The following is a 23,482-nucleotide window of genomic DNA, read 5'->3' on the forward strand; positions in this document are numbered from 1 at the left end:
ACAATTTTTTTCTTTTAGTACTTTGAAATCTTATCCTACTACTCTTAAGCATCTATTCCTGATGAGAAGTCAACCGTTAAACTATTGGAGTTGTACATTTGAGTATTTTTCTCTTGCTACTTTCAAGATTTTCTCTTTGGTGTTGACTTTTAGCTCTTTTGCCAATGTGTCTATGTGTGGATCTTTTTGCATTTATCCTACTTCAAATTTGTCTGTCTTACTGAATATATATTTAATGTTTTTTCTTTTTTTAAAAAATTAAAATTTCAGTCCCATTATTTTTCATATATTTTTCTCCTCCTTTCTTGCCTTCCTTTCTGAAATCCTGCTACAATATTTTGGGGTACTTATCTGTGTTGGAGAAGACTCTTGAGAGTCCCTTGTACTGCAGGGAGATCAAACCAGTCAATCCTAAAGGAAATCAGTCCTGAATATTCATTGGAAGGACAGATGCTGAAGCCGAAGCTCCAGTACTTTGGCCACTTGATGCAAAGAGCCGACTCAATACAAAAGACCCTGATGCTGGGAAAGATTGAAGGCAGGAGGAACAGGGGACGACAGAGGATGAGATGGTTACATGGCATCACTGACTCGATGGACATGAGTTTGAACAAGCTCCGGGAGATGGTGAAGGAGGACAGGGAAGCCTGGGGTGCTGCAGTCTAGAGTTGCAAAGAGTCAGACATGACTGAGCGACTCAACAGCAACAAATTGTGTACCATATATCTTCAAGGCTGTGTTAATTTTTTGAAAAATATTTTTTGTCTTTTGGACTGCTTAGTATCTCTTGAGTTCTCTTAAATTTTGCTGATTCTTTCTTCTGCAAATTAAAATATACTGTTGAGCCCTTCTTAACTTATATGCAGAGTACATCATGAGAAATGCTGGGCAGGAAGAAGCACAAGCTGGAGTCAAAATTGCCGGGAGAAATATCAATAACTTCAGATATGCAGATGACACCACCCTATGGCAGAAAGTGAAGAGGAACTAAAAAGCCTCTTGATGAAAGTGAAGGAGAGTGAAAAAGTTGGCTTAAAGCTCAACATTCAGAAAACTAAGATCATGGCATCTGGTCCCATCATGTCATGGGAAATAGATGGAGAAACAGTGGAAACAGTGGCAGACTTTATTTTTTTGGGCTCCAAAATCACTGCAGATGGTGATTGCAGCCCTGAAATTAAAGGACACTTACTTCTTGGGAGGAAAGTTATGACCAACCTGGATAGCATATTAAAAAGCAGAGACATTACTTTGCCAACAAAGGTCTGTCTAGTCAAGGCTATGGTTTTTACAGTAGTCATGTATGGATGTGAGAGTTGGACGGTGAAGAAAGCTGAGTGCCGAAGAATTGATGATTTTGAACTGTGGTGTTGGAGAAGACTCTTGAGAGTCCCATGGACTGCAAGAAGATCCAACCAGTTCCTCCTAAAGGAGATCAGTCCTGGGTTATTCATTGGAAGGACTGATGTTGAAGCTGAAACTCCAATACTTTGGCCACCTCATGCAAAAAGTTGACTCATTGGAAAAGACCCTGATGCTGGGAAGGATTGGGGGCAAGAGGAGAAGGGGACGACAGAGGATGGAGATGGCTGGATGGCATCACCGACTCGATGGACATGGGTTGGGGTCGATGCCAGGAGTTGGTGATGGACAGGGAGGTCTGGAGTGCTGTGATTCATGGGGTTGCAAAGAGTCGGACACGACTGAGCGACTGAACTGGTTGATTGAGCCCTTCTAGTAAATTTTTTATTTCCCTATTATAGCTTATTATCTCCAGAATTTTAAAAATAATTTATATCTCTTTATGAGTATTCTCTGTTTGGTGAGATATTGTTACCATACTTTCCTTATAATGGCTCCTTTGAAGTTTTTATTCAATGTTACACCTGAAACCTCTGAAAGGCAATATCTGTTACCTGCTTTTGTTCTTTCCAGGACCATATAATCCTGTTTCTTTGAATGTCTTGTAATTTTCCTTTAATGGAAAATGGAATATTTCAGATGATATAGCAATTCTGGATACTAAGTTCCCTCTACCCCGTCCCAGAGTGGGGGGCTGGTTGTTGTTAGCCTGTTTGTTTAGTGACTTGGTGGACTACTTAGGTACCTTTGTTTCCCTGATCTCTGATAGCACTCACACAGGGTGAAGCCCTGGGCTTGTGCACATTAACTCTGGTATGACAGTGCTTTAAGTGGGACTCTTTTTGCCTTCTCTTTGGGTTTCTTTGTTAAATGGTCCACCTCTGTTTGTATCACACCCAGTTCTTAGTCTCCTTGATTGCTAGTTGATTGCCCTGTTGTTTTAGGCAGTGCCTTGGGATATATTAATAAATGGCTCCCCAGTGTGATTCAGTTAAATTTGGGCCCCTTTGCAAGGGTAGCTTTTAGGTGAGTCTTTGAGATTTCTTGTGGCCATACAGGAGCCATTAGCTATTCTTTCTGGTAAACTGCCTTGTGATTTAGTTTATTGCTCTCATGAAGCTACCTACTTCCTCTTAATTGTCTGGCACTGAAATCTTTATTGTTTTTGAGATTACCCTTAGACTTGAACTTCCCATGTATTAATTTAAATGAAGTCAGTTCTTCTTTTTGTGTGGCCTCTTTCTCTGGGAAAAACCTCTGCCACAGCTCCAGATCTAGGGGTAGTTACAGTGGCCCGCATTTCTCAGAGCCACACTCCTGCTTTATGAGCCCTGGTATAGGCAGTAACCTCTGACCTCAGTTTGCTTCTCCTGGTTTGCTAACTCTAAGCCATGAGTGAGCTAAGAGATGGTGATCAGGATCCTGTTGTTACAGGAGTGTTGCTCCTGAGATAGAGCCTTTCTTCTGTGAGTGAGCAAGGAGCTCATGACTTCTCAGCTGCACAAGGAGCTCATGACAAACAGGCTAACAACAACCAGCCCCCCACTCTGGGACGGGGTAGAGGGAACTTAGTATCCAGAATTGCTATATCATCTGAAATATTCCATTTTCCATTAAAGGAAAATTACAAGACATTCAAAGAAACAGGATTATATGGTCCTGGAAAGAACAAAAGCAGGTAACAGATATTGCCTTTCAGAGGTTTCAGGTGTAACATTGAAAGTGCAGCTGCTGCATAGCTGGTAGACTGGGGAGAGGGGATTAGATATGCTAATATCCTGCCTATCTTTGGGAGATACCTCAGTGTGACCTGGCAGCGAGGAGGGGGGGATAGCCCTCTGTTCTTGGCTGTACTCACCTGAGGTAGAGTTTCTGCATGCTGAACTGGGAGTCTGGAGGAGGGAGACAGACTGCACTTCAAATGCCACAGACCCTCGCCATTCTTACCAAGTTTTAGTAGGTTTTTTTCAATAACAATTTCTGCATTTGCTCTTTGACTTTAAGAATTTCTGGAGACTTCAAAGGCTTCTTATTTTTACTAATTTTTATCAGTTATATTGTTCTACTAGGGAGTTGATCTGCAGAGGTCCTCATACATTCATTCTGCAAGAGTCCTAGTGGTCATGTTTTAAAGCCTTGCTTAAGACAGGCCTTTTAAATTAATTATTTCTTCAGTTATTCAGGTGCTGCTTTACACATGTGTTTAAAAATGTTTTGTATTCTATTTTATACCTCAAAAAGTCACAATAAAATGTAGACTCCATCTTTGGATAAATTCACATGTAAGCCCAACACTCAGAACAAGTGTTGGGCTGATTTCTGATTCAATCCCTTCCACATATTAATTGTGAGATCTTGAGCAGGTTACTTCATCACCCTGAATTTATTTCCTTATCCAAAATTTTGAGATAACAGTAGCTATTTGTATATTAAATAATACATGTGAAAGCAATTGGTAAAACTCTAAAAACTTAGTGGAGATTATTATTACTAGTTTAAATCAAATCTGTAATGAAGTGCCTGCCTCTTTTCTTTCTCATTTAAGAATACTATTTATAAAATTTATCTTAAAGTCAATTGTTATGTTTTACATGTCTTTGAACTCCTTTATGTTATCATAAATAAATATTTGTATAAAGTGAACTGGAATATCACCTAGTAAATGGTTTCTTTAGATAAGTTTGTTGTGGAATTACAGTAGTAGAAGGGGAAAACAACATTTTTAATGTACATCTTTGGAGTATGTGTGTGGAATCTTAAAATAAAATTTTATTTTTTAAAATCCCAGAATATTTATGCTTATATTTTGCCTATGCTATCTTCAGAGTATCCTGGCTTTAAATCCTCGAACACAGTCTCATGCAACTCTGCGTTCCACTTCGGCCAAGAAATTAGACAAGAAACATTGGAAAAGAAATCCTGATAAGAACTGCTTTGTAAGTACCACTGATACATGGTTTCATGCTGAAAATTATCTCATTCTACACTGTAAGACATGATTTTATATATACTTAAAAATATAATTCAATATGTGTAAAATACAGCAGTTTTTTCATATTTAAATATTTCATATTTGAATCATCTCAAAAATATGATTCATTTTGCTCCTTAAAAAATCGTTTGAAATTGTTTAAAATCATATAAATTTAGTTTGTGCCAAATTTTATTTTTTGAAAATGTATAAAAATGTATTAAAATAATTTTATAATAACACAATGATATAGAAGAGTTTCCAAATTTCAGATGTAATTCAACTGAAGAAGGGTATACTAGTATACACAAACCATTGTTAAATATTCTTTTGGGGAACATATAAAAATTAAGTGTTCAATATGATCATCATATATTTCCAGATGAGGTGCAGGTGCAAAAATCTATGATTACTGACTCCTAGAATGTTATTTAATTGGATCCATGAAATCATTATAGGGCTGGGATTATTAGGCTATAAATGGGGATTAAGTAAGTACAACTTTGAAGGCAATATTTGAAATGTCATTTTATGAGGTATAAATATTTGTTAGGAAAACCACTTCCTTTTCACCTGATTTCCCAAAGTTAATTTCTCCAAGGGCTTCTCTGGTGGCTCAGATGGTGAAAGAGTCCACCTGCAATGCAGGAGACCTGGGTTCAATCCCTGGGTTGAGAAGATCCTCTGGAGAAGGAAATGGCACCCACTCCACTATTCTTGCCTGGAGAATTCTGTGGACAAATGAGCCTGGTGGGCTACAGTTCATGGGGTTGCAAAGAGTTGGAGAAAAATTAATTTCTCCAAAATTAATTTTCTCCAAGTTATTAGTGAGTCAAGTAATAAGTATAAACTTATTTAACATTAACTCTTTTGATACTTTGTGTATATGTTCTTTTTAGTATAATGATTTTAGTTTTTTTTTATGTACTTCTTAACTACATGTAAACTCTCTTAGGCTAGGAATTGAGGGTATCTGTACATGTGCATTTGTATTTATCTGATTTTTAATTTTTCTGTCACTGGCCAACCAGCAAAGTTTTTTACAGGGAAACAACACGATTTGCGATGATAACACAGCCACTTACTAGCAGATTTGGATTTGTAATTCAGTTTGCCTTGCTCCACTTCTGTGAACTTTGCATTCTACCATGACATTTCTTGTAGAGGTCTCTGGAAGGACACTAGTGTGGTCCAAATTAGATCAAGGAATGAATCAACTATCAGTTGTGATCCTGTATAATGGTGTAAATAATTGAAGAACACTTAAAAAAGAATCATGTAATTTTCAAACTTAGAAATCGTTTAATGATTATCAAGTCTCTTTCATTTTAAATGTGTGAGAACTATGATCCAGATAAATTAAACTCTCTAGGGTTTCCCCTTTATAGATTATTAAACTGTTTATTTAGAAGGGGAGACATTCACCATTATTATTGTTGTTGTTATTATTATTATTTTATGAAAAATTAACATTTTCATTCCATAATGTTAGCTTATAAATTGAGTGTCTCATATTTTCTTTTTTTTTTTGGTAATTGACAATGAAAGATTGTCAAGATACATGTCAAAGATACAGTGAAATAGGTTTTCTGCATTAAATATATATTGACATAGATTTCTAGGAACACAGTTTGACAGTATCTTTGTCAGTATCTTTGACAATATTTGTTAATACTTATGTTAGTTTTCTAGGGCTGTCACAGGCTGGGTGGCCTGAAGAACAGTTTATTTTCTCAGTGTTCTAGAAGCTAGGAATCTGAGATCAAGGTGTCAGCATTGTTGATTTCTTGAGGCATTTCTCTTGATGAGAGGTGGCTGCCTTTTCACTCTCGTCTCATGGTTTTCCCCCTGTACATGTCCAAATATCCTCTTATAATGACACCAATATATCAGATAAGAGCCATTCTGATGACCTCATTTTAATTTAATTACCTCTTTTAAGACTGTATCCGAATACAGTTACATTCTGAAATACTGGGGTTTAGGCCTTCGATAAATGGATTTGATGGGATTCAGTTCATAAGAATACCTTTAAATTATCAAACACTTAAACCTAGTAATTCATCTTCTGGTAAACTTATCATAAGGGGCAAATAAGGAATGTAGGTAAATAATTAAATAGAAAGAAGATTATCTCAATACTGTTTATTTGTAGAGAAAAATGTGGGTGGGAAAATGCAGGTTATAGCTAAGTAACTTAGGGCAGATCTATTCTGTAGTAAATTGTGCAACCATTAAATTACTATTTTTAAATAAAATTACTTTTGAAGTAATTAATAATCTGAAAAATACTTATAATTTATATTATTAATTTATGGACAAGGTACAGAACAACTCTATATTTCAGAATGGTTGTATATAGTTTTACAGAACCACACCTATACACATATTCATACAGAAAAAAATGAAATGTTAATAGTAATTGTATTTGTTTTCTTAGCACTTTTGTATATTTCAGATTTGCTATAATGAGCAAGTGTTAGAGGAAAAATGAAAGTTTTAAAGATATGTTAGTATTATCTCAATTATAAGATCAGATTTATTGCTCTGGATATATACTTGAAAACTCTATGTATTAAATGTATATACTGTATTAATTAAGAACAGTGAAATATGTTTCCAAGAGGGAATATCGAACTAGAGTTGAAAGTTATCCTCAGTGTCGTTAAAGAATGCTATTCTTCTCCTTTTCATTATTATTCTCTTTGTGCTTCCATGAAGAATTGAATAAAAGTATTACCACATGATATAATTTATTTTTTAATTTATTAATTTTCATACTTGAGTTTTATAATTACTCATCCAAATTAAAAAACATACATAAAACACATATGAGAAGATTTTCTAAGGTGTAGAGAAGACTAATTAACTAGGAATATGGAACCTGAAACATGACACAGTGATGAATTCCCTGGGTTTTCTGTTTTTCTGCATATATCTTGGAGCCTTGGAGCCGAAGAAGTTGGAAAACCAGAAATGCTAACTGATACACACACACACACACACACACACACACACACACACCTTAACAAAAGTCTGCTCTTTCTAGCCAAAATACTAAGAAACGAACAGTGTCTTTTCTGATCATAGCAAGATGGAAGACTTTTAGAGTAACTGCTATCCTCTAGCCGAATACAGCAACAACAACAAAAATGTGACCTCATCCCAATGTATTCATAAACGCTGAGCAGGGAGCCTGGAATTCAGTCCTGTGATGAGGTGATGAGACGATCCAACCCCTCTGCTTGGTGAAAGATACGGGAGTCAGGACTTTCATGCTCACTAGCTACCTGGTAACCAAGGCAGCCCACATCCCAGACCGCTGAATTTCTACCCTTAACAAGAAGAGAAGAAACAGGGTGAGGCTGAAAAATACCCCAAAGGGATATAACAGCTAAAAACTTACTAAATTTAGCAAGAGACACAAACCTACAGAATCAAAAACGTCTGTGAAACACGAGGGAATCCATATCAAGATGTATCATAATTAAATTTCTGAGAACTAAATACAAAGACAGTATCTTGAAAGAAGCCAGCCTGCTTGCCTTAAGGCGAGGACAGCTCCTATGGGCAGTTGTGCTCCAGATCCTTGCCCTGTGGCTCTTAGACCCAACACTATCACTGGCCCATCCTTGACCAGTGTTTCCTTTTCTACCCTGCTTCATCCCTCCTGTATTGTTATTTCCTGAAGAGCACTCACTCCATAAATCACATGTTTCAAATTCTGCTTTTAGGGAAAGTGAAAGTGAAAGTTGCTCAGCCGTGTCAGACTCTTTGAGACCCCATGGACTATACAGTCCGTGGAATTCTCCAGGCCAGAATACTGGTGTGGGGTAGCCTTTCCCTTCTCCAGGGGATTTTCCCAACCCAGGGTTCGAACCCAGGTCTCCCACATTGCAGGCAGACTCTTTACCAGCTGAGCCACAAGGGAAGCCCAAGAATACTGGAGTAGGTAGCCTATCTCTTCTCCAAGGAATCTTCCCGACCCAGGAATCAAACTGGGGTCTCCTGCATTGCAGGCAGAATCTTTACCAACTGAGCTACAAGGGAAGCCTTTGCTAACTGAGGAACCAAACCTTGCTGTTAAGTAGCAGCAGCACTTAACATAGGCAGTCACTTTCTCCTTCTTGCAATTTTTTTTTTCACTTCCCTTCCAAGACATCACACTCCTTTTTTCTTCTTTCCTCATTGGCATCTTCTTCTCGGCTTCTTTGTTGGTTCTTCCTTATCTCCTCACCCCTAAATATTAGAGCGCCCAGGGTTCAGATCGTTCTGTTTCTTTTTAAAGACTCAGTAAGTTGTTGATCACATTCTCTCTCCTCAGTTTAAATACCATCAGTTTAAATAGACAGATGGTTCCTGCATTTATATCTCTTGCCTGGACTACTGTCTTTGATTCTAGACTTCTGTAACCAAGTGCCTAATGAATGCATGTGTGTGCTTAGTCGCTCAGTCATGTCTGACTCTTTGCAACCCCATGGACTGCAGTCTATAGACTCCTCTGTCCATGGGATTTCCCAGGCAAGAATACAGGAATGGGTTGTCATTTCTTTCTCCAGGGGATCTTCCCAACCCCTGAGTCTAGTGATTACCTCCACTTAAATCTCTAACAGGCATTTCAGTGTCAAAAATCCAAATTACAGTCTTACATCCAAGATCTGTTGTTCCTGGAGTCATCTCTATCCACCACTTTCTGAAAGCAAAATATTGAGTCCTCGGTTTTGTTATTTGTCTCACCTCCCATACTAAATTAGAAGATCTGTTTGGATATATCCTTCAGTTATATTAATAGCTAGAATCTGATTATTTCTCTTCACTTCCACCACTTCTGCCTTTCTAAACCATCATCATTATTTTTCATCTGGGTTATTTTAGTTGCTTTGTAATGGTTGCATGCTTATGCCCTTTCCTGGTAGAGTATCTTTCTAATAGATAAATATATATCTATGACATCTGAGAAATCCTTTTAATATTCCTGTGCATGGAAACTTTCAGTGATTTTTCCAGCTTACTTGAGAGTTTGCACAATTTCCTTTGTACACCTCAGCAAGGCTTTCTCCGGCCACTCTGTTTAAAACTCTAGCCTGCCACCATACTAGGCTCTCCTGAGACTTTGCTTAATTTTTTTTCATGGCACCCATCACTGATATACTGTTTTCGTATTTACTGATTTGTTTATTGTCAGTTTTTTCCCACTAGCATATGAAATCCAGGTGAGCATGGATTGCTATGTTTTGTTCATTATATATTTTGTTTCAGAAGCTGTGTCCCCAGCATCATGAACCCTTGGTGCTCACTAAAGATGTGTTGAAAGAATTTAACCTTTCTTTTACATAGTCTTCACATGCTAGATGTAAGGATCACATATTTTTTTGGTATACAGCTCCCAGACTACTGTTGCATATTGGGTTTGATTTTAATCATGATCTAAATGAATAACCCAGATTTGTTTCTTCATTTTACTGACTATGCTGAAAATATTAAGTTATTTACTTAAACTCATTAAAATTACTTAGTTTTGTAGCCATGTCTAGAATTCTGGTCATCTGAATCTTGTATGCCTTTTCCAGTGTATTACCTCCTTAGAAAACACAAATAAGATTATTAGAAAATAGATACTTCAAAGTTAAGGAAAATGCAGATTGTAATGGTTGTTGCCATGACATTGAAGGAATCTTATAGCCTTTATGAAGGCAGCTAAAGAGGTCATTTTGAGCCAACTCCATGACTATCGAATGTAAAAGCTTGATATGTTTGTGTTTATTTTATTTTCTCATTATTTTGCATTAACTTTACAATTTTCTATTTTGATTTGACTCAGATAATCACTGCCTTATCATTCTTAGCAAATCTACATCAGGGTCATGGTTTGGGCTTATTTGAGTAGAGTTCTCTCTTTCTCTTTCTTTCCACTTTGGCCCTTGAAACAACCATATGTGAGGCACTACAGTAATGCCAATCAAAGGTAAATAAAATATGCAAAATAATTAGTCTAAAATTGTCTATTAAATTGAATCACATTTAGTTTTAATAAACAAATATTTGTTTGTAGGCTTTATAGAAATTCTGAAATTTTTTACCCAGGAATTTCTTTCCTTGCCAAGTTAATACGATTCTAGTGATAATTAGAAATTCTGAATTCAGTAGGGAATTTAAACTGGCAAATGTGTTTTTACTGGTTAATGAAGCACAAAGCAGTTATTTCCAGTATCTGTTAAGCAGGTGTTCCATAACTGCTGTTTATTTTTGCCATTTTTTAAAGTGTTGAACTGTCCTAATTACATAAATATTTTGTACTCCTTTTCCATTAGCAATTTTTAAAGCCCAGAAAATGTTACAAATCAGAAAATTTATCCTGTATGAAAATAAAAAGGAAAGCAATTAGAAACAATCAATTATTTGACATGATTTTGGAAATTTTAGCTAATCTATTTAAAATTCATGGCATGTAGTAGGTGCTCAAAATGAAATAATAAAAATAAGAATAAACTGTAATATATATTAAGAAATTACTGAGTAGTTATATTTCAAAGTGCTTTTTGTGAAGTAACCCATTTTAAGCCTCAGAGCCACCCATACTGTATTTTATCTTCATTCATAGATAAAGGAAGCTTAAGAAACCTGTCTAAGAGTCCACAACTAAGAGGCTGAAATTATGCAGTATGGTACCAGAGCTCTTTAAGCAGACTTTTAAAGATACTTAGATAAAAATAAATCATTGCCCTTTTTTTTTCTAGGAAGTAACTTAAGTAATATATAAGTTTTGATGACCACTTTTTTCCCCCTTCACAGTCTTAGTCACTGCTTTGCGTTCTCATTTATTGCCTGTTTACAATGGGCCAGGCATGGTACCACTTAGAACTCAGGAATAAAGATCAACACAATACGGGCCCTTCCAAGAAGGTTTCATGTTTCTTTGGAAGAAGACAGCAATATTAATGTGTAGTACTCTTTCAAAGGATGAACCATGAAGGAACTTTAATTATCAGTGTGAGTTGGTCAGATTGGCCTTGAGATGTATCAGTCTATAACTTTCAGTGTGGAAGTTGGGTTCAATGCAGAAGGGGTGAAGCAGGGTCTCTGAGACTAATGTGGAAGGCTGGAAGACAAATCATGAAGACCAGGGACAGTGGGTATGTAGGAGAGAGGACAAGCTTGAATATAGTTAGGAGGTGTCCTAGTCTGTTTGGGCTACTATTACAGAAATATCACAGACTAGGTGGCTTAAACAGTAAACATTTATTTCTCATACTTCTGGAGGCTGGGAAGTTTAAGGTCAAGGCACTGGAAGATTTAGTATCTGGTGAGGGCCTGCTTCCTCATTCATAGATGGATTTTTGCTGTGTCCTCTCATGGCAGAAGGGATGAGAGAGCTCTCTGAAGCCTCTTTCATAAAGGCACTAATCCCCTCTATGAGGGTTCCACCCTCATGACCTAAACACCTCCCAAGGGCCCCACCTTCTAACACCATCACACTGAGGTTTAGGTTTTCAGTATGCAAATTTTGAGGGAACACAAATATTTAGTCCATAACAGGACATAAATATGATTTGGGAGTTGACTTTATGTGTGCATTTTGTTGGTATAGGATAAATTGAGAAAAATCTTGAATTCAATTTGAGATCTTTTGAGTTTCTTGTACATGTGGGACATCCTGTTTAGTATAAAGCTTATAGCTAAGTAAAGGGGTCAGGAATGCAGATGAAGAGTTTTCAATACAAGAATTCAATACAGAATACAAGTGGGTAATTAAAAGCCTGTGGGTAGAGTTACCCAGGAAGAGTATGTAGAATGAGAGGAGTGTGGAGGTTAGACTTTGGGGACATTTGCGCAGGAATTAGGGAGAGGCATTGGCCTCCGGTGAAAAATGTAAAAGAGGCACCAAAAGACTCAGTATCAAGGTAAATAATAAAAACATATAAATCATACAAAATATATAAATGATGCAAGGATATATAAAACACATATGTGGAGGCACATGCATGCATGCTAAGTTGCTTCAGTCATGTGCAACTCTTTGTGACCCTATGGATTATAGCCTGTCTTCTCTCTCCATTGGACTCTCCAGGTAAGAATACTGGAGTGGTTTGCCATGCCTTCCTCCAGAGGATCTTCCAGACCCAGGGATCAAACCCATGTTTCTTACATCTCCTGCGTTGGCAGGCAGCTTCTTTACTGCTAGTGCTACCTGAGAATCCCATATGGGAGCACATTTCTTTCCTTTTCCCTCAGTCTCCAGAGTGGCTCAGCTTGGCGCTGATAAGCAGACAAGGGCAGGCAGATGAGAATTTAGCCAATAAGCCCTATAATGGGTGAGGTGAGGAACACGGAGCATGGTGAGAGAGTTCTTACAGGAAGAAGGGGTCAATGTGCTTTTCCTGTAACACCTGATTAGTCAATGTGGTTATTTTTTTGTCCTTTGGAAATTATCCTTCTAGTTTACCTTATCTGCTGAGTCCATTTTTCCATCTTAATTTTATGTGACTATTAAGAGATGAAATCCAAGTAGTTAATAAAGTTATTTGTTAGCTAATCTCTTTCAGAAAGTGAAGGTGGAAGCTTGAATCCCCAGCTCTGTTAAATGACATGGGGTGCAGGTCCCAATATTGTTATTATTGTTTTTATTTATTCACTAAGTCGTGCCCTACTCTTTTGTGACCCCATGGACTGTATAGCCTGCCAGGCTCCTCTGTCCATGGGATTCTCCAGGCAAGAATGCTGGAACGGGTTGCCATTTCCTCCTGCAGGGGATCTTCCTGACCCAGGGATCGAATTTGCGTATCTTGTACAGGCAGGTGGATTCTTGACCACTGAGTCACCTGAGAAGCCCTAGATCCCTGTACTGGTACATATCAAATTCACAATACGAATTTTTATTTTTAAGCTCCAAAATTTAATGAGTTCATGATTCATAGTGAGGAAGCAATCTGATTCTGCCCTGGCCTCTTCTTAAACCATAGTTTGAAACAACTTCTCAAGCTTGAGCTTGCTTTTCTGGTTGCTGACAATAGCTTTCTTCCCCAAATAGACTCAGTGCCTGAAGGAGTTTCTGGAATAAAGAAGTAACTGAAACCAAGATTCTTTGCAACTTAATGCCTTCTTCAGTAGGTGAAAAATACATTGTGTGGAGAGTACAAATATCAGACTAGAAACTCAGGCGTGCAAGAAATAAAACCTCCTTTATTTTTCTGTAACTAAACTTAATTTTTGTTTTGAGCTTCTCTCAGAGTGAAAGTTTAGTCACTGTCACTCTTAGAATTCTTTTTTTCTGTGTTCATAGCACCCCACCCCCCACCCCCCGCCACTTCCCCCATTTCTCTGAGCTAATATCTGAGTTTCTGAGTATTTGGTGGCAAGTGTGGTAGGTGATCTGAGCCCAGCTGATGCTTCATAACATCTTTCTGCTAATAACGATCCTGGGGAATGTGAAATCATCCTTTATTCCCATTTATTCCCATTTATCAAGTCCTTTCCTGTCCCTTAACTCATGTCTACTTTGAAGTCACTCTTGAACACATGACAGTCATTCTTAAGTTCTTCTCAACACTGGGGCTTGGAGAACTTCACGGTTCAGTTGCCTCTTCCCAGGGCGTCATCTAGTGAGTAACAGGTTCTCAAGCTCGTGATTTCTATGTGCCTTGATAGAGTTTGTCATTGCCCCTGTCCAGCCCGAGGAACTGATCTTCTTTCTCTGGATCTAACAATATTTCTGGACTCATCTCTTTCCTTTTGATCCTCATTTTGTTTCTCCATTCTTAAAATACTTACATAACTTAGATGCAGAGGTAAGAGTGGAGGATAACGTTTGCTTTATCACACATATCCTCCTAAACCCACACTGTCAATCACCCACATTCTTTCAGTTTCCTTGAGAACTTGACTTCTGAAATTTGAAACCTTATAGTAAATCTCTTCGTGCCAGTGCTTTCTGCCTTTGCATTCTTCCCTTTAAGAAATGAAAACCAGTGGCCTAGTTGCCTAACATTATAAACTTTAGAAGGAAGGAAACAAAGTTACAAGAAAACATCCCCTATCCTCCAGAGTCTGATTTTGAATTTAGATTTAACAGAATTGATGCTTATCTCCCATCCTTCATCCAGCAGAGTCTCAAATGCGATATGTTGGTGTGGGAAGATAGGGTAGGGTAAGTTCCTACTCTGGGTCAGAAAGACTAAGAAGGAAAGGGTCTTAGCCTGACCCTTATTTTGGGTCAGACTAACTAAGACTAAGAGACTAAGAAAGAGGCCAGGGAAAGCCTTTCAGAACCCTGTGTTGGGAAGCTGAGACGGTACTTGCAAGACTCTGAGAGTGAGTGTCTCCTTAAATTTTGTGACATGGACACCTCACTTACATCACCATAGTACTGGCCCTGAAAAGAGCTGCCAACCAAAAGGCTTCCACAGTCTTAGAGGTACCAGCCAGCCCGGGACACAGGAATGTCCTCATGAGTGTTTAAACTTGGGTAGCAGCTGCCAACCTGCAGCAGGGACTCAGATGGACTTGGATGGCCCAAGTGGACCCAGAACTCCTGGCTGGCTCCATGAGGGGCTTCCCTGGCCATTACATTAATTTCCCAGTAATGCTACTGTATGTAGTATGCATTTTTGGTTTTTTTTTTTTTTAAATTATTAATCTGGTATGGTTTTACCGTTTATATTTTAAGAACATTTCTCCTGATGAATTTGTGTTGAGAGCATTGTAATGAATTAGAAAAATAGATTTGTTTTTAAATGGTATATTTTAAGTGATCTTTATTGTACAGTCTCTTGCATACTTCTAACAAAGGTTAGAAATTATTACTGTTTAAATTTAGTAATTGATTTTATGTTTGTGTTAGGATAGATATTAACTAGAAAAAACTATGTGATCCTTTAAAGAAAATGCAAGTTTAAAAGTTCAGCAGAGGCAAACATTTGCAGTTAAAATATACTGTGAAATGTGACTACCGAAAAATTCTGTTGCCAGGATATACAACTTTAAGAACAACAGGGATTCTGGGCCCAAACTCTGCTGCGTGGTCATTTAGACATATTTAGACCTTGTTATTTTGAAATTGGGATGAAGTCTTCTGCTATATGAATTCTGACACATAACCAATATTTACTTTAATATAGAAGCATACTGCTTATGGGAAAGGCATTTTGGTAGAAGTCTAGTTAAGAATTTCAAAAGGAGAATTTTGGGAAATCTCAATTTCTTTAAGAATACAAAATATACCCTGAATTTGTAATTAAAATAGGAAAACATTGATTGGTTTCCGTTGTCTACATATGAATTATGAATTCCAAAGAACATCTCCTGAACATTTTTGGGCATTAATCCAATGACTGGAAATACTTTCTGTGGCAGTGAACTCTCTTAGATAACATATTGCATCATGCTTTCCCATATTTATATAACACTGCTGCTGCTGCTGCTAAGACACGTCAGTCGTGTCCGACTCTGTGCGACCTCGTAGATGGCAGCCCACCAGGCTCCCCCGTTCCTGGGATTCTCCAGGCAAGAACACTGGAATGGGTTGCCATTTCCTTCTCCAATGCATGAAAGTGAAAGTGAAGTCGTTCAGGCATGTCTGACTCTGAGCGACCCCATGGACTGCAGCCTACCAGGCTCCTCCGTCCATGGGATTTTCCAGGCGAGAGTGCTGGAGTGGGTTGCCATTGGCTTCTCCTTATATAACACTATTACAGATAAATTATTTTACTAAATATTTATAGTATATGTGCTTGAAATCTGAGTTGTACAGTTTAATTAATTACCATATATTAATGGAAGGCCTAATATGTGTCCACCAATATGAAAAGTGGGGAAAGGGACAGGCGCTTTTCTTGCCCTGACAGCTTACAGTCATTGGAACAAGCATTGAACTCATTCACGACCAAGTGTTATGCATATAGCCAAGCAGAGGCCTTATAGCCGAAGTAGGTAACCTAGTTTCAGGATTTAGGGTTGAACTTCCCTGAGGAAACAGAATTTAAGTTGAAAAGATAGAAGAAGGAAGGAAAGAAGATGAAGAAGGATCCCACCAGAGTATAGACTATATATTGCAAACACTTAAGATGAGGAAGGATATTGAACTAAAGGTACTTTAGCAACTTTAGTGCTACGCCTGAAGTGTGGAATATGGGTGGGAGTACCAAGTGATGAAATAGAAGAGGTCAGAGACGAGTAGTACAAGTAACAATAACAGTGACAATAGTAAAAATTACGTTTATTGAAGAGTTCTATTTTTTGATGCTTTCATTAAGAGACATGCATGCCATCTCATTAAGAAAGCACACTGAGCTACCTGCTATAATTTAGAATTTTGCCATATATTAGGTTATGTCTTTGAAAGTATGTATTTTCTCAGTGCTTTATTCCACTCATAGAATAGTATTGTCAGAAATTTATTCTCCAGGCAAAATATGTAATAAAATGTTAATTGACTAAAAAGAAGAAAAGTGTTAACTCTTGATTTCCTGAGGCTGTTACAAGAAAGCTTTGCTTTAATTATTTATTTCAGACTGATCACAACTTTCTCCACGTCCATGTGACATACAAATTAAACTCATTTGTAATTGTCAGCCATCAGCCCTGTTGCTTGTATTTTGTTCTTCTTTAGCCTGAAATTTTATAATGGTTAAGTGGTGGTTCTGCTTCTTTTTTCTTTTTTTAAACCAACTTTACTGTTGATTAGAATGCAGTGTACTTGTCTAGTCAGGGTTTAAATTGAACTGGAAAAAACTTTCCTCTAGGTCAGGTGGGTTTCGGCTAGCTTTATTAGCAAAAGAAAGAAATCTTTCTATTTAAAGCTAACTTTCTTTTCTTTGAGGTTGGGTTTTTATGAAAGAAGACTGTGAAACCTGAGGGGATGACATATCAACAGAAAGGCTGGTATAAGAATGAGTTACAGAGATAAATTAATTGGGTTCAGTTATTGGTTCTGCAATTTACTGACTGTGTGACCTTGAGTAAATTCTTTTATTTCTTCCTACCTCCATTTCCTCTTTTGTAAATTAAGGATAATAATAGCATCTACTTGATATAGTTGTTGTTAGGATTAAATGAATGAATTTGCATACTATTCTTAAAACAGTTCCTGGCACAAATGTATATAATCCTCTGTAACTGTCATTGTTTTGCTTTGATGGATTGATGCTCCCAGGTCTGTTTCTGTTACTACATATGTAGGTTCATAATGACAGTGGGTACAGAACACAGTAACTAAATATGGAAAGAATGTGGAAAGAGACAGGAAGATATTAAGGACGGTAATGGAAAACAGAACAGACATTTCCTGCATTGCCCAGCAATTTCTTAGCAGAAAATTGTATGTGTGTGGTCTGTGTTTGTGTGTGTATGTGTGTGTATGAGAGACAGAGAGAGAGAGAGAGAAACAGAAACGGGGAAACAGAGATACCAGATTTTTGAGCACTGCCTAATATATGCATGGAGTTGGAATGCATTATCTTCCTGAGAATTTTTTTTTGCCACGCTTTGGCTTCTCCAAAAAGCTTCAGTATGACATCTTGGTCCTGCCCAGTTTCATTGGTCTATAGCTCTTCGTTGTCATGGGGACTTCACCCTGGTGGACACTCTGTTGTGTGAGCGCCTGCCGGGTACTAAGTGTTAACTTGAAATGTTTCCCTCCCTTAAAAGGGCTCGAGAGAGACTGAAACATTTCCTCTAAACATTTGACAAAGAAGTTTCTCTTTGGAGAATTTGTTCATATAGATTACATATTAATCCAAGAATATTGAAAAGGGAATCCTAAAAATCTGAAACCAAACTGATCTGATTTGTTTATACAGAAATTCTTTGCATAATCATAAATACTAAACTGGAATTATATGATGTATTGTAGGTCAATAAGTACTATATAATAAAGCAGATGTGTTAAGACTATGTCTATAAAAACAGAATATGTATATTTTAAAAGATATTAATGAAGCCTATTACTGTATTTGCAAATAAGAAATATCTTTGCATATGGGAAAATAGAATGCTCTGAACAAAAGAAATCAGCTGAATTGTCTTTAGAGCCTAATGGTATATTTTACCTTTGCAAAACATTTATTTGGTGCTCATAACAAATAAATATGCGAGTTTTGCTGTTTTCCCGAATGGGCATACAATGGCAGCTGTCTTTCTAATCGCTCCCCTATTCAAACACTAATCGGTGGAACCCACGTAGAATGCTAGCCGCCTGAATAGGTAGACAATGGCAGCAGCGTTTTTAATCACAGTCCTATTCAAGCACTAATCGGAGTGATGATTAAGGGACATTAGAGGGAGCACTCTGACATCTGATCCTTTGAACTGGCGTCTGTGCAGGCTGCACTCCGTAGAGCTCCCTTGGCCAGACTGATTTCCTTAAATAAAGTGCAGTGATTTCCAGTGTAGGAAATATTACATTAGAGCCTATTGAAATGATTAGGAATTGAGGAGCTTTTCTTTCAGTGAGGGTTTGCTGTATGCTGTATACTCACAAAACTAGAACATTAATATTGCATGTACTCTGGGTGTCAAGGACCATGGAGACATAGCTTGAAAAAGGTCCTCCTGTAGTCACACACTTAAAATTGAATCTGAACAGAAATGTGGAACTCTGCTATCATAGTTCTCCATTATGGAAGTTTCTTTGAATTTTTATGTAACTCAGTCAAGATCAGAACATCCTGCATTGCATTTTTTTTTTCTTTTCTGTAGACCAGGGTATTTTAGTGTTACCTCTCTTGAGTTGCTTTAATAACAACAAAAATAAGTATTGTGTTATATTCTATGCATGGTTATGTCTTTAATAAGACAGAATGGACTGTTTCTATTTTTACTCTCTCAGAATTTCTAATATCTATTTAGATTTTACTAACCTATTCTCTAGAACATTACATATGATTGATCCTGAAAACATTAATATCTATTCAAAATTTGCAGATTGGATCAGTGATTAACATTTTAACACCAATATTATTTGAAGATATAGCTTTAAATATTTCTATATCTATCCGTATTTATAATTTATGTTGAAAAGAAAAAACTTTTCTATCATCTTATGTTCAGTATATGAGGTCTATGAATGAAACTGACAAGACGCATTAATAGAATAAAAAGCATGCACATTTTATTTGATGTTAATACTTTATTTTTATGTCCATAGAAGCCTTCATAGAAAAGAAGTGAAGACTCAAAGAAGCAGGTAGACTCATGGGCTTATATAGCATTTTAACAAAGGGTGGTGTATTGTGGAAAAGTGACCAGACAAAAGAAAAGGGATTTGACTTCTAGGTGTGGTTAATTGTGGAAAGGTAAGTATATGGGGGAAACTAATGGATGATAAGATTTATTTTAGCAAGGTTCGTTTGTTCATCTTGGTGTCAACTTTCTGTCTTCAGTGATAAGGATTGTTCTCCTGGTACCAGAGAAGCGGGGAGAAACACCTTCACAGAGGGAAATTTACGTCCTGCTTTTAGACAGATAGCAGAGGGCAGAGAGCTCTTTGTGCTTTTGCTTTGTCTTAATTGGCTTTAGCTCAAAATAATCTTTATGCTGCAGTAGCATATTTTGGGGTAGCATACTTTGATTGCCTTCATGTGCAGCCTCTTAGAATTGAACTGGCTGTATTTTTTATGTTCCTTAGTTATAGGATTCTTTTTCTGCAAGAGACAAATTTGTATCATAAGTTCTGGAATAAATATAACTGTGGTGTATACTTTTGAGGATATATGCCCCCAGTTTACAGACACATAGTGTGGGGCCTTGAATTTGTTCATGTACCATTTGACTCTGAGCTCATTCTAGGGTCAAATTCTGAATCTGATTGAGAAAATTGATCCAACCCAGGAAAAGCAGATTCTCTCTTAGAAATCTGGGACAAGAGATGGTATTTCATTCTAGGCTGTTTGGGCAGAAAAAATGTGAAATCTGGGTGTTATGGGGTGGCCATTTTCCACCTGACAATTATATTAAAAAATCCAGTCTGAAGAGAGAGAAGATTGAGGCAGATGTAGATAAAAACTTTCCTGGGTTACTCATGGCTTTTCATTAGGAGAGTTTTGCAGTTTTGTGTTTGTGATATATTCTTGTACCCAAATATAGTCATCTTATTTTGGCTTAAGCTAAAGTAGGTTTTAGGTATAGACAACCAAAAAATCCTAAGGTGCACAATATGACAATTTCTCATATGTCAAATTCTAATGACTTAGAAAAAGATGTTTAATTTTTAGGGAATATATTAAACTTACAATTAAAGTAGGGGAAGAATAACAGAGTAAGTAGTAGTAAAACCTTACATGTTGAGTGAGACAGTAGAGTGTAATGTAATCATCTCCTGCTCAGAGACAGACTGTGTGTGTGCTAAGTTGCTTCAGCCATGTCCAACTTTTTGAAATTATATGGACCATAGCCCATCAGGCTCCTCTGTGCATGGGATTCTCCAGACGAGAATACTGGAGTAGGTTGCTTAGGTGAAAACCGTTTCTCTGCATTTACTGACTTGATCTTGGATACAGTTCTTCACTTCTATCAGCTAACTCCAATTTCCTTCAATAAAAAAGGAAAATACTAATAATTAGGGCAATCTAATTAAATTATTTTGAGAATTAAGTGAACTAATAAATTTTAAATGGTATAATACAAAACTTGCGTGCATGCACACCAAGTCTCTTCAGTCATGTCTGACTCTTTGTGACCCCATGGACTATAGCCCTCCAGGCTCTTCCGTCCATTGGATTCTCTAGGCAAGAATATTAGAGTGGGTTGCCATGTCCTCCTCAGGTGGATCTTCCTGATCCAGGGATCGAACCCACGTCTTTCGTGTCTACTGCATTTCAGTCAGATTCTTTACCACTGAGCCACCGGGGAAGCCCAATATAAAGCTTAGCACATGGTAAATGCTCACTAAACAAAGTTATTTTATTATTTTATTTTTATGTACATATGGGGAGTGTCTCAGGCTCAGATGATAAGACACTTATCTAGGATTTCTTTGAAGAATTGTATGTCTTCAGTCTTGGTTGTTGTTCAGTCTCTAAGTTGTGTCTGAGTCTTTGTGACCCCATCTACGACAGCACGCCAGTCTTCTCTGTCCTTCGCTATCTCCTGGACTTTGCTCAGACTCATGTCCCTTGAGTCAGTGATACCATCCAACCATCTCATCCTGCATTGTCACCTTCTACTCATGCTCTCAATCCTTCTCAGCACTGGGGGCTTCTCCAGTGAGTCGGCACTTTGAATCAGGTGGCCAAAGTATTGGAGCTTCAGCTTCAGCATCAGTCCTTCCAGTGAATATTCAGAGTGGGTTTCCTTCAGGATTGATCTCCTTACAATCCAGGGGACTCTGAAGAGTCTTCTTCAACACCACAGTTCAAAACATCAGTTCTTCAGTCATAATTATAGATATTAAATATTGAGAAAAGTGATAGTACATTTATTTATCTTGTGTCTTTTTTTTTTCAAATGTCACATGCTTTTTTAAAAAAATGAGGTAAAATTGGTATGTAACATTATATAAGTTTCAGGTATAAAACATTATAGTTCAACATCTGTACACAATGTGATTACCACCAAAGGTCTAGTTACCGTTCATCACTATACAATTGACCCCCTTCATACATTTGGGTATTTGGTTAACAAATCCAGGTTAATATAACCATATGTTTTTTTATGATTAAATAGAGCTTTTGTCATAAACTCAGTGTTCTTTATTCTATAAAAGACAAAACATACCCAGATGTAGTATTTTTAATTTGTTTCCATGTTACATGAAGTAATTGTAGTTGGTTATTTTGGACTACTTGCATTTTTTTCTCCCAATAAGAATACAGGTAGTATTTATGGTATGACTTTGCTCTTATTGTCTATTGGTTCATCCTATCCATATGCTTTTAAATTGTCACTCATGTGTTTTGAGAATTGGAATCTGTATCTGTACCTCTATATTAATGTATCCCTCTTTATCTCTATCGGTATGCCTTCTTTTTAAAGTTATACTTTCTGGCTTTAAAGCTCGTAGCTTTGTAAACTACATATCAACAATAATCTATGCAAATCATTTCCCCACAGCACTGCCTAAAGTGGTTTGACAGTGTGGTTGTTTTTCTTGCACATATTTGGAATAGTTTTTCTATTATCCCTGGGCTCTTGCTATCTTTTGGTTTAGTAGGACAAGATTTAAAAGAGTGAATAAAAGGAAGAGGGCCAGGAGGTCCAGAAAGGAGAACAGAGGTTTGAATGTGGAATATGCATACTATATTTGGGAGACAAAAATCCAGTAGATAATTCAAATTTGAGAAGGGATTCATGTCTGAGAGTAATAGAAGAAGGCAGAGTGAAGATGGAAATGTCTAGAAAGGAAAACTGTATTGAGCTTGTGAAAACAATTAAGTATACTTTAGGGATTTGGATGTTTCCCTTAGGGTAATAAGCTCACGAATTTGACTACAGTACGACCATCATAAAAGTAATGTTTTAAAATTAATGAGTAATCTTTAGAATATTAATTTGGAACATTTTAGTTAAGAGCATCAATAAAGGTGGGAGTTATGTGAATAGAGAGAATGGGATTAAAGATTCTTCAGATATTGTGAAGATTATTTAGAAAGAATGAGCAGCTCTCTACATTGGAAAGGGATGAAAAAGTTAAATAAGATGTCATTTATCATTCAATAAATATATACTGAGTACCATGGTGGTGGTTTAGTTGCTAAGTCATGTCCGACTCTTGCAACCCAATAGACTGTACCCCGTCAGGCTCCTCTGTCCATGGGATTCTCCAGGCAAGTATACTGGAATGGGTTGCCATTTCCTTTTCCAGAGGGTCTTCCCGACCCAGGAACTGAACCTGGGTCTCCTGCATTTCAGGCAGATTCTTCATAGTAGGGTTATAAGAAGGCACCCATATTTTTATTAGGGAGGAACAGACAGGAGTGGAATGTAGCACTGATGTATGGTGAGAATTACCAGCTGCCTTGGCTCATTGACTGGCAAGTGCCTGGCGTATAGAGAGCACACTCAATGACTGCTAGCTGTTATCTTTGTTCTTGATAGATTTTTATATCCTTGATGCTGATATTTTCTTCTTATTGTTGTTATTACAGACATTCAGTGGTAAAATCACTTCTTTCTAATTACTGGTGATATTATACCGTCTGTGGTTCTGGCTGTCCCACA

General features: G+C 37.2%; 1 protein-coding gene across 1 annotated transcript in view; it reads left to right on the plus strand.

Moving 5' to 3' along the window:
• The window catches only part of DPYD (dihydropyrimidine dehydrogenase), an 886,622-nt gene that overhangs the window by 34,143 nt on the left and 828,997 nt on the right, over positions 1-23,482 (plus strand). The window contains exon 2 of the mRNA XM_061121314.1: positions 4,188-4,298. Coding sequence (XP_060977297.1) covers positions 4,188-4,298 — 111 coding nt within the window. The remainder of the gene's footprint in view (positions 1-4,187; positions 4,299-23,482) is intronic.

Source organism: Dama dama, chromosome 20 (genome assembly GCF_033118175.1).
Source record: "Dama dama isolate Ldn47 chromosome 20, ASM3311817v1, whole genome shotgun sequence".
NCBI classification, from domain to species: Eukaryota; Metazoa; Chordata; class Mammalia; order Artiodactyla; family Cervidae; genus Dama; species Dama dama.